The sequence below is a fragment of the Siniperca chuatsi genome, linkage group LG18 (genome assembly GCF_020085105.1).
Source record: "Siniperca chuatsi isolate FFG_IHB_CAS linkage group LG18, ASM2008510v1, whole genome shotgun sequence".
Taxonomy (NCBI): domain Eukaryota; kingdom Metazoa; phylum Chordata; class Actinopteri; order Centrarchiformes; family Sinipercidae; genus Siniperca; species Siniperca chuatsi.
This window is the reverse complement of record NC_058059.1, coordinates 16,119,647-16,135,408: the sequence shown is the minus strand read 5'-3', so window position 1 is coordinate 16,135,408 and position 15,762 is coordinate 16,119,647. Positions and strand designations below refer to the sequence as shown.

The window sequence follows — 15,762 nt, the reverse complement described above, 5'->3', positions numbered from 1 at the left end:
GTCAACAGTGGGGAGGAAATCAAGCACCGCAGTGCCATATGAAACCAGGGACTCAAAGGAAGCCGTGAGGACATGTTGGAAATTCAAGCATATAACTGTATACACACATACAAACGCTTATTCATACACGAATATTAAGTCTTGCACAGAAATGCACATATGCACACAAACATTCATGCACACACAGACACAAACAATAATAAACAGATACAAGCAATTATGTGAACAAATATGCACCACACTGCAGCTAAACATGCAAAGTTTACTCCAGTTGATCAAAGCAGAGCAAAGTAAAATGAATTGACCAAAAAAAATAACTTAAGAAACAATCATACCTTACTTGCTACAATATGAGTGAGAATAGATTTGCAGCTTTACTGCAAAAAGTGAGCAGCTTAGCAGGTGTATTTATTTTACGGGAAGTGGAATTTAAGTGAATGTTAATATATTTGACTTTATTTTACTGCTCAAACTTTTTCTGGTTTTAAGAAATGACATTGCATGTTTCCTGTTAATATCTCATATGATGACATTTACTTGGAATAACTGTTTCATCAGTTATTTAAAAACGTCCCCATGATTCATCATTTGTCTAAATAAATTAATATTCTTTAAGCCATGACAATCATCTGGCAGAGCATTAAAGTCACATTTGAAATACTTTAATGAGCTTAATAAATTTGAGTACAGGTTAAGATTTATTGCTGTTCTTGTCATTCTTTTGGCTGTGTCTACCCATGTGAGTATATGTATACATTTCATCACTGCAGGCCATTCTGCTCTGATGATCACTGAATCATTTGACCGGATACTTGTGGTTCTTTCCAGTGGGACAAATGAGATTTAATCAGATTTGCTGTCATCCTGCCAGCATATTCTCCCTTACACACACACACACACACACACACACATACTGTACATACGCATACAGCCACCCAGCATGTGCAGCAACCAAAACTATTTAATCATTCAGAAAGACATTTTTGGAAATGCGCTTATTTGCTTTCTTGCCAAGAAGATTGATACCACTCCTACTGTACAGTAAATATGAAGCAACAGCTTCCATCTATTTAATAACTTAATAATAATTAGCTTTGCATGACGAAAGTGAAGTATTTTGTGGATACTTTGTACCCCATCACCAAGAGACTAGCTAACGTTGGTGGAGTGGAGCACATAACTCCAGGACTAACAAACAAGACCAGCTGACCAACTCACACTGCTGCACTTTACAAAACTCCCTGCCAACTCTGGTCAGGTGAAGAAAATAACTCCATCAACAGTGCGTTTCATTTCAAAAGACCTGCGCCTGTACAGCGTTTTAGATAACAATGACTTTTCCCAGTACTAACGTTGCAGCAGCAGAGAGGCTGTTCTCCACTGCTGGAACATTAATAACAGCACAGCAGAGCGCTCTGCTGAGCCCAAGAATCGGAATCGAATCATTGGATTCCCAAAGATTCCCACCCTTAGTCATCATCATTATCATCATCACCATTCTCATTTTGCCATCTAGTTTCATTACCGAGGGGATTGAGACAGATTTTCCTCTGTGGGCAAACTCTGGAAATCAGTGGCAGCTTGCCCAAAGCATTGCCCATGTTTCTGGAAAATAAGGACAGCCATTGTACTGTCAAGGATGTCAAGCTGCACTTTTCATAGAATCTACATAACCAACACTTAGCAGTCATTACGATCAGGACAACACAGGGTGTGGGAGTTTTGAGATGCTCACACTTTGTGACAGCGTCTGTCCCATCCAATGAGTTTTGGTACAGAGTGAGCATCTGTTCTCGACCTCTCAGATCGGAGTTATGGTACTAGACATTTTCCCACAATTCTGCTGATTCAAGAACAAACTGTACTTTGATTTATTCAATGTTAAAGTTTAAATCCACTAACCAAGAGAGCTTTGGCTTTTTGCTGTAATTGAGAACAGACTTCACTCCCTGTGTGCAGAGAATATTTCTTGACCAATGGGTCAAGATGATCTGTTAAAAAAACTGTAACTAAACCGTTTAATCCCACATATTGAAAGGTGGTATGTAAGGAGTATATCAGATGTAAAAGTTTGATATGGGCCTGTTGTTACAGCCACATTTAAGGAAGAGCATTTTTCTGAAATTGGGTATGTACATGTCTAAATTACAGACAGGCAGGAATTTTATAATTGATAATTGGGTTAAAATCGCCAGTGCTATTGAGCCTGGCTCATGCTCAGTTACACATCGGGCAGAAGTTATGTTTGGTTTTGGTTAGTGAAATACCTTTCTCGTATCTTATGATTCTCCTCAGGCAAAGAGACATGAAGAGAGGGAAGAAAGATGAGAATTGAAAATGTAACGAGAACTGAATTGCTCCATCAAATGAGAAAACAACGTTATTTTCAGGCTGAAAACCTTGCATTTCTCTTAGGTTATAAAAGGGGGTTCTGTTTGGATTTCATCTGATGTGAAACCCTGCAGATCCAGAGACCCTGTATCAGTTCAAGTGGAAAGAAAACACCACAACTGAAGTTACAAGGTTGTCAAACAGAGGTAATGTCATGATACCTTTAATGGAGAAGGAGTCACGCCTTCCTTCCTTAATGGCTCCTCTACTGATCTCAGTCTGCATCTCAACTCTCCTTGTTCCAGTCCCTCCTCATCATGAATGAACCAAATGGGCTTCAAACATTCCTTCCCTGTTCTCATAGACGTACACTGAGACCTGCATTCATCACCTCTCCATGCACCATTACTCCCAGTGATGGGAGGAAAGAAACAACACTTTCATTAGCAGGTCTGCTCCACTGAGGTGTGGAATGTCCTGCGGGTTTCCAACAACAGTGACAAAGAAAGCCGGCCTTCATACGGCTATTGTTGTCCTCAACAAGCTCACTTAGTGTAATGGGCAAGGCTGAGCCCGCTCTTCAAAAGATGAGGGGCACCGTGCAAGAATAAGAGCAGTCATGCTTAGCCAGATTAGAGATCTGAGCAAAGAAAGTATAATTCATTGTGCTTTGAAAATAATGAGTTCAATGGGCTTAATTTATAATGGCAGGCAAACGTAAAAATGGACACATCACTTGTAAAATGATATGAAAAAGAACCATATTTTTTAAATGCATTAAGCTACACTATAGCCTAAGTCTAACAGATGTTAAGCACTTTAACACAGCTGCACAAAGCCAGAACTTAAGTACCAACATGTTACAGGAATCGCTTCTGCTAATCTTTCTTTAACTGCATCTGAAGAATCACTGTGAACGTGAACATACTGAATATTTTCAATGATTTGACAGTCAACATAATGACAAAGAGAAACTCAAACAGACGTCAGCAGGTTTTCATTTTATGGTGAAGGTGCCCTGCCTTGCCTGAAATACGGTCTACATCACACAGGAAAGGTCACATATTGAATGAGCAGGGCGACTGTTTTAACCGTCAAACCACTATATTGATAAGATGTGATGCTTCAGGATCTGTCTGATTCAGCTCAGCAGGTGATACGGTCACATCGTGGGTTTGCTTTGCAGTAATCAATCAGTGCAGCATCTCACAATGTTGGGGAAAAAAGAGACAAACAGCCCAGTCAGTCACAATCAGGTGGTCATGCTGCGCTGCAGGTCAGGCACCAAGCTGAGGTTAGTTTGACAAACACGAGTTGGACACACATTTTCCCCAAGAGTCTGAATCGAGTCAAAGTTAGTTTAAAGTTTGCACTGACAAGCTGGATTTGAGTCCTCAATGGCTGTGATTACACTTACGTGCTTATCAACTCTACTAACAAATTTCTCCAATGCCTCACTGAAAGTAAAAATGTCCTGGCCAAGACAGCAGATGATGGTGTGATTCACCACCTCTTGAAAACCCCCAAACCTCATAAACAACTATTTAAACTGTCCTGTAGAGGTACAATGAAGCATGATTGCAAGGCCTATTCTCACCTCAAACATCTCCAGAACTAGATTTTGGTCCAAAGCAACTACCATGATTTTCCAGTGAATTTAATAGTGAAAGTAAGCAAGCAGGTAGGATGCCATTCCGTTTAACAAAGGCACGAGGAGAGACATTTTCACTACTTCAATACATGAAATATTTTGCTTTCCATTTGCCTTTCCCTTTCCTTTAAGGTCTGTTTCATGCCAGATGTAAATGGCCAGTGAAAACATTACAGAGACTATTACAGACCGTAAATATGGTTCTCTAGCTGTAGCCTGATTAAACAGTACTTTCAGTCAAGAATGGCGTCCGAGGGCAGTATGGTTTCACCAGCGTATATCTCACTCATCACACTCTATCTGGACATTTTACAGTTGAGTTGAGCTAAATGGAATTGCCCTTTTCAACTACACTGCAAAACTGTAAAAAAAAAAAAAAAAAAAAAAAAAAAAAAAAGCAGCAGGGATAAGGTGTCCATCAAGCTGCAGTTGATTAGATTGAAACTGTGTGGAAATGATGGAGTGCCAAGCTGTGTGCTGTGTTGGTGCAGTGTCAGGGTTGTTTCTGGGACACTAGAATTCATTGTTGAGCCTTCTGGAGGCTTTGTGGACCTAATTCAATGAAAGCTGTGATGATGGGTGGTTTTCTCTCTATATAGCCCTGTTGACAAACCCATTTTCAGCCACCCACTTTCTTTCTTTGATATCCATAACAACAAGTCCCCATGTCTAAACGACAAAATAAGTTGTTTGCCAATGCCTTCCAAAAGAGACCAACATTACGAAACTGATCTGCCGACTCCTTTAGGTTAATAAACTACTTAGTTAAGGTTTGAGGAAGATGATGGTCATGGTTAGACTGCATTGATACTTCTGTGTTAAGTGGTCACGCCATACCTGTGGCAGCTAAGTGCATAGGCTCTGTAGGTACGCCCTCAAAAATAAAACTACAGGGCGCCCCGGTAGCTCACCTGGTAGCGCGCATACGTCGTATCAAGGCTGAGTCCTTACTGCAGCGGGCCAGGTTCGATTCCTGGGTTCGATGCATGTCATCCCCTCTATCTCTCCCCTCCCCTTCCTGTCTCTCTCCAGTTATCACTATCACACAATAAAGCAGAAAGGTCAAAAAAATTATTTAAAAACAAATGTAACTACACGTTGGTGCTAAGAAGATACCACATGGGGACAACAAGAAATCTGACTGGTTGCTTGTGTTTTCTCCTATAAGTTTCTCATGTTAGTGGAGATTGTTGATAGTGAAGACAACACTGATGACCAAGAAAGACTCGAGAATTTTCTCCTTTTCAGGAAGAGACATCTCGCAAAGACATCTCCACTGCAAAACTGCAAAAGCTTTTTTAACCAGATGTGTTAACACAAGCTAAATTTAATCATCTCATCTCAGTCAGAGAAAAAAATGTTCACTCCTAGCAATTCTTAACTCTTACTCACGTGTTTATCAAGACATAAACATTGCCATGGGAAATTGATTTCTATTTAACTGCCTATGCAAACAAGTGACAAAAATCATCAGTCATTTTAATTTGACTGGTTGTATATGCTGTATGATTTGAACTGACATCCCCCCCATTCCTCCTCTACGACTCAAGAGGATGCTAATAAAAGTTGCTGCTGGGTGGTTTGGGCAGAGACTTATAGTCTGAGGGGCCACACAAGCCCTGCTTTAAAATAACAACACTTTAAGCTTCTGGGTGTTAGGGTAAATGGTCAAGTGTAATCCCCTTAGCTCCTGACCAGCATTAGCAGAAATTCCTCAGTAATACGCAACATAGAGATATGTTTGTAATGCTGAAAGGGTCACAGAGGTGCACATACAGACAGATAGACAGACATACAGGCAGACAAGGAGACTTAAGTGCACTGGTTTGCGGAATAAGGTTCCTTTTTTCTGGTGATTTCAGACTTGAGTCATTAGAATCCATTTTTCTTTAATAACAAAGAAGGTGGTAGAGCACGGCCGAATGTTTGTACAGCTGATTATTAACACCACGCCTTTCTCCACTCCACTAAGCTATGGGAAAAAGGGGAATAGATAAAACGACAGGCCAAAAATACACATACATAATGAATCTGAATCTATACATCTTTGCCTTTTGTATGCCACATTTCAGTCTCTTGCGCTGGTGTATTTTAGGAGATGTGAGGCATCATCAGCAGAGCAGATCTGACAATGAGTTTATTGAAACAAACCTAAAAAGTCTGAACGGTAAACCCACCAGCTGTGTCACGTAGCACGTATCATTTGACACCCATAGACAATGAATGTAACGTTCAGACAGAAGAAGTAGTTGTGGTTCAGTAACCAGGATGTGCTGATCTGTGGAATGAATTAGGGATGCACCAGTCTTTTCTCCCCTGTTAGCGATTCCGCTTACCAAACTCCAATGCTCTTTTTTTAAATCCCAAATGTAAAATCTGTTAACCTCTCCATGTGGAAGTCATTCAGATATGAGTAAGCGAACGTAAAGCTGTAGCTGCACATAAACTCTTAACTTACGGAGACGTTCATACATCAAGTTCCTTTTCAGGCTTGTGTAAATTTTAATTATAGCCTAAGGTTTAGAAAAATTGTGTCGCTGCAATGCATCAACCTCATAATGACAAACACACCATCATGTTCAGCTTGTCTAATACACGTAACACACAGTTCCTGCTGTAGGATTACTAGTGTTAGATACAGACCTTACAAACTTGGCAAAGGCTTCTCCTGGATGTAATTAAATGCTTCTGTGTCTCTTCACCAAACCACTTCTTTTCTCTCACAAACTAAACCAAAACTGACCTGCTAAACAATGTATCTCCTAAAAGTGTTTTTAACTCCAGTTGCTAAAACTTTGTTGTTAATTTGATATAACATCAGTCCTCGTTCTCTGAGCTGTTCTTCTCATCGAGCTTTATTAAAACACGTAAAAAAATGTGTTTCGTTTCAAAAACGACCTTTTGTCAAAAGTGTAGAGAATGTCTAAATCTATTTTGAGAAAAGATAGAGTAAATATTAGCTAACGTTAGCTAACTGTGAATGTCACTGTCAAACTTACAGTTTCAGAGCAAAGGCCTACCACTGCATTCACATTAAAATGTGTTTATTCTGAAGCACATGCAGGAAGTGGCACAGTCAAAGCAGTAGCTTTACTAGATGTGTTCAGTTCATGTAAGAACAAATATTGAAACTGCACTGACTACACCAAATCACCATTGTCACTGAACCAATCAGCAAACGAATGGATTATCCCTAGAATGAATGCGATAAAACTGTGACAATGGCTGTGTGTGGGCTGACATAGAAAAAAATAGTCGCAAGTGTTTTGAGGGGTGTTTTTGAGTGGCTCTTTTTAGAGCGTGTGCACCACACAAATTTCCACAGCAAATTTCAACAAAAGCCATAAGTTTTCAAGTCATATAAAGACAGAATCGTGAGTTCTTGACAGGGCATTTCTGTTTTTTATGTGACTGATATCTTGATTGAAGGTCACACAGAAACACAGAGACGATTCCAAACATTGCTGAGAGGGTGCAATGGACAAACAAGCAAAGCTGAAGGCCTGAGCACCAATCAGTACAGTTTCAAACATACCTGGGAGAAGTTGAGCCCATTGAGTGGATGGCACTGTTCCTCCACCTTCTCGACAGCCCCCGTCCTCTTCCTCATCCTCTCCGCCTCCTGGGCCAGGTACAAATCCAGCACCGGCACCCCTCGTGTCTTAATATCTGCCTCGGTTAACGAATTCACCATCAGCATCACCCAAACGGGCCGCTTCCTCTCCCAGTTCCCAGCGATGGCGTTGAAGAGGTAGTCCGCGTAGAGTCCCTTCCCTCTCTGATCCGGGGTCATCCATGAGGGCATCATGAGCTTTACATACTCAAGGTGTCTTTTAAGTCTCCGATAGATGTCTCTGGGCAGGACATCCTGCAGGTTCTCGCCCTGAGGAAGCAGCTGGCAGCTGGTCAGGGCTGAGATGGTGTAAGGGTCCGTCAGGTCCAGCTCAAAGTAGACGATGTTGCTCTCCTGGAAGGCCTGCTTGGAGTTTTCGGGGATGAAGTCCCAAACACGCGTGTAGGGAACGTGGATTGTACCATAGAAATATGAGGGAGGGTCCCGTTTGATCGTCCACAGGAAAGAGTTTAGGTCAGTTTGCTGGGGGGAAAAGATAAGAAGATTAAGAGAAGAATATTTTCAGTATTGATTCATATGTTGATTGTTTTCTGATGACTTCATAGATGTCAGGAAATTGTTAAAAATACCAAGTTCACACGGCCCAAGCTGTTTTAGACCCAAAGTCATTCGATTTACAGTGATATAAAACACTGAACAGTGAATGTTTGCCATATGTGATTAGCAAAATTGTTTGTTGTTTCTTAATTTTCTGTTAATTGATTTGATATTTCAGCAGTAAATATCAGCAAGTCAGAACCAAATGATAAGCATATTGGGGAAAGAGAAATCAAGAAACAGACAGAAAGAAGAGCAATGAATTCACAAAAACAGCGAGATAGCGTTTTTTTGTTGTTGTTGTTGTTGTTTTTTTGTTTTTTTTGCCATTTACCTTACATAAACCAACACTGGGCAAGTCTGACATCAACCAGCACTTTGTCTGTGAGACGCTGTTTATTAGACAGACTGCTAACAGACTGATAATGACTTATTAACAGGCCACTTAGGACCTTAGTGCCAAACAAACAATACACATGTCAGTGATTGTCAGACTGTGAGCTGAAAGTTTCCTGCTGGATCCGACCTGAAATGGTCTGTGTGAGTTTAAAGAACATGACTGACAAAGAGAGCTAGAAAGGTAACCAATAAACGGGAGGTTAAGAAATCTCATTCATTTGTAAAATACAATACAAAAGGACAGAATGAGTCTTGAATTGATGGCATTTTCCTAAATACACACACCTGTATGGTCAGTGTGTAAAGACTTGCATGTTACTCAAAGCCAATACACAAAACTGAAATGATTAGATGATTCATCGATCAGTCAATTGCCAGAAAATGGATTATCAATAATTTTTATAACTGATTAATCTTGTGTTATTTATCAAGCAAAAAGAACATTCATCACCAGCTTTTTATATCATTATTAATAATCATTATAGTATGATTATTAATTGAATTTCTTTGGGTTTTGGACTGTTGGTCAGAAAAAAAAACTAGCCATTTGGAGACAACTCCTTGAGCTATGGGACATTGTGATGGGAATTTGAATCTGTTTTTCCACATTTTATGGACTAAAAAATAAATGGATTAATTGTAAAAATAAAAAACAGATCAATACTGAAAATGATCATTAGTAAAAAGGGTTCAAAGGCTTAAAGGTTCAAACATTAGACAAGTAGTCCACAAAGAGTTGCAATTGAACATTGAGAAGTTGGACCAAATATTCTGTCTGTTGTAGAAAAGGTGGTGAACTGTATGTCAGGGACATGAGGGAAGTGGCACTTTAGGGTTCCTTTACTGACACTTCATACTACAAAATGACATTTAAAAAGATGCTGTGGCAGTTGTGAGACGTCCAGGTAAGAAATGATAGTTGATATAACCATTATAGTTACTTAAGCAGTGCAATTCCTCATTTATTTTCGCATCATAATGACTTACTTTCCTGTTGAGCTCGCAGTTGGCGGAGTCCTTCAACCTCCACTGGTCTGCTCTGACCAGGAGTATCAGGCAGGACTGAATGAAAGCGCCCAAAGTGCCCCGCATCGTAGCTCTCTCCAAAGTGTGCACGGTAGCTTGTGTTTGCTTCACAACGTGTTGCAACAACTATTCCCCAGAACGCATGGATCAAGTCCTATTTCCACAGCTCCGGCTCCATGCGGTCGCGTAAAATGAGCTGACAAGTATCCGACAAACCGCCGGACAGAGTCATGCTGGCTGGAGCCAGGACATGGACGCGCTGCTGCTGTTTCACTTGTGTTTGAGAAGAGAGAGAGAGGTGGTCATTGGAGTTTACGCAGGGTCACATCATCCTCTCATTGCTGCTCAGGCTGCTTTCTCCACACCTCCTTCCATGCATTGCCTTCTCCGCGGTGTTTTGCAAAGTTTGCGCGAGTTTATCCAAAAGTCTGAAGGTTTCAAGCCAAAGTGAACCAACAGGTCCGCGCCGCGTCAACGCACCTGAAGCCAAAAAGGAGTAAAAGTCGGGGTTGTTTTCCTAGCTGTTTGGCTGCTGAGTATGAGCCTGGTATGAATGGGCAAACTGCACCGACGAGTTGCACTTTCCAAAGAAAGGTCTTAAACCCCAAACTTCTCTGCTCTGTCTGTCTGCCAAGACTGCACTGTTTATCTGCGACTCTCTCTCTCTCTCTCTCTCTCTCTCTCTCTCTCTCTCTCCGACGTGTGTGTGTGTAAGCATCTCAGTCGGACAACTCCACTCTACCTACCCCCTAGGTTGCCTGCATGCCCCTCCCTTCATCTCTCTCCCTCACACACACACACACACACACACACACAAACACACAGCAGTAATCTGATTAAACATCACCCCGCCCGCGACACGTAAAGTCACCATTCACATCATGCATGTCAATAAACAAGGTGTGGAAGCCTGCAGACCATTAGGGCCATTAAGGTTTACATAGGTGAAAAAATGGAAATAAAAGCCATAACTAATGCCAATATTTTATCAGTATTTTGAGTAAAATCCCGATATTACGCTTGTGATCTTGATTTCAATTCACAGTATCTTTACCTTTTTTATTTTCAGTGTCAGACTGATGAAGTCTCTTGTTGTCTCCCTACAGGAGGCCTGCAGGCAATCAAGGGTAGATCCCGTGGATAGATTATCATGCCCTGGTAGACTAGTTAATGCCTTACAAACTGGAGGCATTAACATGAGAAAAACCGCAATGACAGCGATTTACTCAAATCAGCAGTCTTCATGGGGCAGCCCAGACAAGCTCACTCACCATATGTTAACCAAAGGTAGCCTATTCCATAACCTGATAATGTTGTAATTGTATCCCATACATTTATAAGGAAGCATATACCTCAATAGTTTGGTGACTTTCATGGAGCCGAATCACACCGCCATGAAAATAATGAGCATTGATCATTCCTGTTTAGGCTCCATGTAGAAAATGTGTTTGTAGAATATAAATATTACTGTTATACTGGCAAATATCTATTAAAATGATTATTGTTTGCATAGTAATTAAGTAAAATATTGTGTTAAAAAGAACTTAGTTCTGGCTGGGTGTTTTGTTTGAAAATGGGGTGTTAAACATGGGGGAGGAAAAAGTATTCTGTTCATGAGATATGATCATTGATTGCTGTATTCTTGTTCTGTATATTATAGGTGCTGTGTTATAAGCTCATGTCTGGACACTGGTGCATGACACAAGAATGAATAAATCAAATATGCACTTAAGTACAAAAAGTAGATCTTGTGAAAGTTGCCTCTGTGGAAGGTTCCAAAATATTTGAGAGACTGATGATCTTTTCTTTGTCAGAGAGATTTCTAAAAAGAAAAACAGGTTCAAAATCTTAAACTGTGGAATGGAAATTTTACCAGATAACAGCTACTGTAACTCATGCCCCTTCAAAAGTCGTTGAGTAGCCTACAGAGTCAGAGTTGCAGATTGTGGACTGCACCTAGAATGTACAGGTGGGATCTTTTGCCTCATGTGTAGCTGGAGGCCGATCTATGTGCCATGACTCTGCTCTGACGTGAAACCCCTGGTTCACACGGGGACTGCACACATGTTGATGCTGTCAGATGTCTGAGTAAAGACAAAACGGTTTTGTTGACCTCATTTTCGTTGGTTGCTGTTTGCAGTCAGAGAACAGGCTGCAGCAGTCCAAGAGGATCTCACAGCTGTGAAAACCCACAATTTATGTTATCAGTGTATTTGCTGATAACACCATTTACCCAGTTTAAAACTGAAAAGAAAACAGGGAAGGGTATGAACAGCCTATATATTTAAACTGCATGTATTTAAATATATGTAGCCTACAGGCAAGGACCAATTCTAGTGTTTCTGTCCATGTGTGTAACTTGGACCCATGATTGTAATGTGACTGTTAAAGCGCCTCCTAGTGGAAACATCTATTTTCACCAGCTGCGCTGTTCTCTGCTCAGTCTTCTCTGTTTTGTCCAACTTTAAAGCTGTAACCAGACTGTGCTGTGACAACATCGCACCAGGTTCAGACGTGCCATTCAGAGCCATTTGTGAATTTTGCTGCTTCCTCTTTAATGTCTGAAAAGGTTGAGAAGCTGTGGTTTGTAGAGAGGCATCTGGGTGCAGCCACACACACACACACACGCGCACACACACACACACACACACTTGTTCTTTATTTCCATTATCTCCTCACTTTGCCCACAGAGGCTATTCTAAATAAATACTCATCCAACATACATCATTCTCTCTAGTTCTGTGTAGCATCACATACGTCAGAGGCAAGACCCGCTAACTGCTGCTTGTTTTTTCATCATTTATTGTGATTAATGGCAACAAACTGAAACAACATATTTTAGCTCTTAGTACTTTTTTTTCTTTTATAGTGAAGGTTATGACAAGATTATTTTGACTGATAGTTTTTAACGTGAAGGCTAACTTAAGGTTTTCTTAAACCAGCAGTTTTACAACATGTCGTGCAAATGATGGACATTCTTTTTCAAATAGATTAAACAGGCTGTCCACTTGCTTTTGATGCTTTTATTATCCGTTTCCTTATTTGTCTGCATTTTATTTTGACTAAATGTATTTGCATGACCTTTCACATACCTGTTAAACTCAAATCATATAAAATCATCTTTTAAAAAAAAACTAAACGAATTGAAATTAAGAGTGATCCGTAACCCATTTCCCCTGCAACATTTTAATGCAGTTCTATTATTTTATGAAAGGAAATCTGTTTGAAGCCAGTTATGGACTTGAGTGACGCCTGTCAATACTGATACTAGAGCACATCTGTACATTTCCACTTTAAAGTGGCTGTTTGTGAAGATCAAACAGAACTCTTCTGAGGGTTCCCGAGCAAACATCTGATTCCGCCTCTTTAAAGAAATCTTCAAAAGGATTTCACAATATGGAAATGACCACATATGTTTCATTTTATAAAGACTGGGAGGTGGATTCATTTGATCCTGTCAGGTGACCCATACAACTCTGTCTGTCTCTTTGGAAATAGTAAAGAAAGAGCGACAAATATTTCTTTGTTAAACAGCACATCCAGATTGATTACGTCTTAACACAACTCTGATTTCTGATTGATTAAGCCTAGAGTAAAGATGGAAAAACATAAATAGCAATAAACAAAAAGAACCTACATGTGTGAATGCAAGCATGCAAGTGCTTCCAGATTGCTATCTATAGTTTACAGTATTTGTATGACTGCATGCACACTCGGTTTACACATTCCTGATGTTTTTATAATCCTGAAAACAGACCACAGAAGAAGGCTGGACAGATGTATCCATTCATTTTACACATGGTTAGAGAAGAGAAGAGAAGCATACGGACAACTGTGTTCAGTCTTCCAGTAATAGTTTGAGTTCATATGACTCAGACCATTTACAGATGGTCAGTCATATCGACCGTGGTCCACTTCCTTCACAGCACATTAAACTCTGATTCAAAATACCTGGAACTAGTATCTGCAATTCTGCATGTGTGTGTGCATGTGCATGTACTGTATGTATCACTGTATATGCATGCAGCAGTATGACTGTCGCGTCAATATTGGTCAGAGGTGAGAGACAGATGGGTGACAAGTGAAAGGAAAAACCAGCATGAAATGTCTTAGTATGGAGTCAGGCCACCACAAACCTCCAGAACAGCTTCAGTGCTCCTTGCCAAGTCTGTGGAACTCTATTGGAGGGATGAACACCATTCCTCCACAACATATTCCCTCATTTATATATACCACCTTTATTTAATCGGGTAATCTCATTGAGATCAAGGTCTCTTTTGTAAGAGAGACCTGAGTACAGCAGATAGAAAGAAAAACAAACCTAGCCAGATAAACAAAAGGACATATAGGATCAGATACAATCACAGACATAATTAAATAGATTTGAAGATGAAAGTTTATATTATATCATTTGGTCTTATGGTGATGGTGGTGGAGAGCATTGTCTTACACGTTGGTCCGAAATCTTCCATTGTTGTGAAACTGGATTGAGATCTGGTGACTGTGAAGGCCATAGCATATTATTCACATTATTTTCATACTCACCAAACCATTCAGTGAGCCCTGGTGCATGGAAGCAACTGCATTTGATATGTTTCACCACTCTTTTATAGATTTTTCCTTTCATTTGTCCCCCGTCTGTATCTCCTCCACGTGAGGCCAAGCCAAGAAAACTGGAATTGTGAAATCAAGAGATTGTCAAAAGTTGCACAAAAACATTCATCTGTCACGAGTATGTGTTCGTGTTATTGCTAAACTTATTGTTACTCTTGTGTTATTATTATTTGGTAGTAGCCTATTATTAGTCTTAGTAGTAGCTAGCTTAAATATACAGCCAGCAGACAGCTAGCTTAGCTTAGTTTATAGATTGGAAGTAGGACGAAATGGCTAGCATGGCTCTACCTAGCCTGTCTGGGTTTTTTACAGGCTAAACAAACAAGATATAACATGTTAATTAGTGAGCTTTAGGTGCTGGTAGGCTGATTTTGTATTCAGCTATATATAAAGTCTGATTTTGTCTTTATTCGACACATAGTGGCTTTAATTTAAAAAGTGTTATTTGGGAAAACACATATTTTATCATACTTCATACTGCACATCTAGCACTCAAGAGCTATCGAACAACATTTGTGTACATTATCCAGCTTTTTTTTCACTCGTGTTTCTGGCTAAATTCATGTATTAATAGCTTCCTGTGTCATAAAAGGTACCAGCTGCACTTGAATAACCTCAATAAACGCACTGCAGGATTGTGTCTATAGGTTCAAAGCAGACTGAGAATCTCACAGGTGTCTTCGGACATCTTCACCTGGAATACACTCACAACTTTGTGAGTGCACTTGGAGAATGATTCCACATTTGCGAGACTCAATTCAGTTTGGCATCATTGGTCAAGTTAGGGTCAGAAGCAGTCACTGTACTACTATATGTCAGTGTAAAGGGTTTTTCAAACAGACACAACACAGAGGTCATATACAATCACCAACTTGATGTTATTCCACTTGCAGAGACCAGGCCTGGACTAGACATGAGACACAGAGGATGCCTGGTTTTTTGTATGCTACCAGGTAGCACATAAAACGAGGAGTGGAAGCTGCTACTATGCTGAATATTAGCTGATTGAGCTGCTATCTGTCATCTCTCCAAACAGTGAATGCATGACACTTTCTGTTGACATCAGCATCACATTGACTGCTTCACTGACACAGATTAAAAAGATGTATTTACCTGCTGGATCTTCACTTTTCTTGTATATTCCTTTTAAAACACAGGAATTTACAAAAAGACAAAAAGCTCACCGCAATGTACATTATTACAAAAAAGATGATCAAGACAATGCAAACTAACAGAAAAACAAAATTTCAGAGTCTGATGTCTTATGATGAAGGTCCATTATCAGGTAGCATCCTGCTGAAGGACGTTTTGGTTATCTCTCACAACCAAAACATTTGTTGTGTTACAAGCTACCTTGAATGGAATGTGTTATACAGACAAATCTTGATCTAATCTCAATAAACAGTGACTCCCTTACATTTCCTGTTTCCTGAGTGGAGTGATGAGATAGAAACATCGTGGTTATAAAATACTGATCTGGATTCCCAAAGTTATTTCAACAGCATCACTCCAAGAGCCATTTAAAACAGACATGTCTTTGTTGAAAGGAGATCTTTGTAATGCTGTCTTT

At 40.0% G+C, this 15,762-nt stretch overlaps 1 protein-coding gene across 1 annotated transcript in view; it reads right to left on the bottom strand.

Moving 5' to 3' along the window:
* trabd2a (TraB domain containing 2A) overlaps nt 1-10,287 on the bottom strand; it is a 60,864-nt gene extending 50,577 nt beyond the window's left edge. Inside the window, exons 1-2 of the mRNA XM_044174736.1 lie at nt 9,540-10,287; nt 7,518-8,078 (exon numbers count right to left, since the gene is read on the bottom strand). Of these exons, the coding sequence (XP_044030671.1) occupies nt 7,518-8,078; nt 9,540-9,644 (666 nt within the window). The 5' untranslated portion in view covers nt 9,645-10,287. The remainder of the gene's footprint in view (nt 1-7,517; nt 8,079-9,539) is intronic.
* Between the last annotated feature and the right edge of the window lie 5,475 nt (nt 10,288-15,762).